This window comes from Plasmopara halstedii, assembly GCF_900000015.1.
Source record: "Plasmopara halstedii genome assembly, contig: Scaffold_525, whole genome shotgun sequence".
Taxonomy (NCBI): domain Eukaryota; phylum Oomycota; class Peronosporomycetes; order Peronosporales; family Peronosporaceae; genus Plasmopara; species Plasmopara halstedii.
The window spans coordinates 523,191-524,785 of NW_020187445.1; the positions used below are offsets into that span (position 1 = coordinate 523,191).

General features: G+C 44.5%; 1 protein-coding gene across 1 annotated transcript; it reads right to left on the reverse strand.

The window, feature by feature from the left end:
• PHALS_10744 (conserved hypothetical protein) lies at positions 1–882 on the reverse strand (the record flags this gene model as incomplete). The annotated part of the gene is made up of 1 exon (XM_024726224.1): positions 1–882. One exon carries the CDS (start codon positions 880–882, stop codon positions 1–3), a length of 882 nt encoding a protein of 293 aa, XP_024576923.1.
• Between the last annotated feature and the right edge of the window lie 713 nt (positions 883–1,595).

Below are 1,595 nucleotides of genomic sequence, written 5' to 3' on the forward strand. Positions count from 1 at the left end.
CTATGAGTTCCCACGCTTGGCTAAGTACTTCGAAATTGATCTTTCCTCACGGTGCCATTCAACATGAGCAGCAATTGCACCATGCGATCGGAATCGCTTGTTGCATCCTGGAAAAGGACACACCAGATCAACTTCATCTTCTGACGAAGATCCTGGATCCTGGTTCAATACCATTTCCAACACAGGTTCGCGTATCTTAAATCCAGGAAGAACATTACCACCGTCAAGATCTCTCCATTCAAAGTTGTCAGAGCATTGCACATTTCCAGTTTCGTCGAGATAGTACTCATACATCCGCTGAAAGTCTGGGCGTGGGTCTATCAGCCAACCCAACTCCACGCCGTGTTGAAAATATTCATTTCGCATCTTTTGATCGAGAGCTTGCAGTTGAGAGCTTGAACCAGATAGCTTATCAATCTCAACAACAAAGGTAGGGACATAAGGCTCACTACGATATGTCCATATCTGTTCAGGAGTTAAATTTCTGTCATCATATCGTGGTGTGTATGCCACGTCGGGCAATCTCACTTTAGGACCTCCAGGCTGCTGCTCTAGAATATACGTCCCTTGCGAGGTTGTCACTCGACCCCCATTTCCAGACCACTTTGACCACTGACCAAGGAGCGGTGCAATCTTGGCCGCCATCATCTCAGTGCCATACGCGACAATTCGATATGGGATAAAGTAGCCTTCGTCGATAAAAAAAGCCGGCTGCTCGCCGAAAACGGGGTTCACAAGTGGACCGAGATTCTCCAGGTGATGATTCAACTGCTCCAGCCCAACTCCAGGATAGTCCTCGACGCAGCACAATCTTTTCTTCGTTTCCAAGTCACAAACGAGTCGCGTAAGAGCGTCTTCGTGAGGTTTTTGGCTGTCCGCCATTGCTTACTTTCCTCACTGAATGCTTTTCGACCGAGAAAATAAATTTTGTGGTCCATACCTTTCAAAAAGTTCGTAGCGAAGCGACAAGGTTGATGATGCAATAATTTCCACTCTAGTTGAAAAGTATGACGCACTGTTTGACTTATGGGCCGTAAGATCATACGATACAATTAAAGCAAACCTTGGTCATCTATTATATTTTTTGATAATGGTAATTATGTAGCAAGAAAGTAATTTACTAGGATGACAATCAACACCAAGCACACAAAGAGCCCATAAATGCAACGCAAAAGAGAAACTACCAGCGCACACGCAAAGCTCGTCGATCCTTTATCAAAAGCGGTACAACGATAAGAACAGAGAGCAAGTTCGCACTTTCATTTGGAAGGATGAGATCGATCTTGACGATGAAGAATGCAAGATTGACTACGATTGATGCGAGTCTTGGTATCATCAGCGACATTGTCAATGAGAAGTTGTTTTAGTTCATCACACCTTAAAGAGTACGTTAGTGAGATGGACCCTTTTTTCAAGAACACGCCTATCGATTGCAGCATTGTGAATTTTATTGGTAGGCACATGTTCGAGTACAACGAGACGCGCAAACAGAGCCGGTCAAAGCCATCTCGAAAGCTTATTGGTAACTACTGTGGTGAGAAGCTTCTGATCTACGCTTCGTTGCTCAAGTGGTACACTTATCGCCATATCAACAA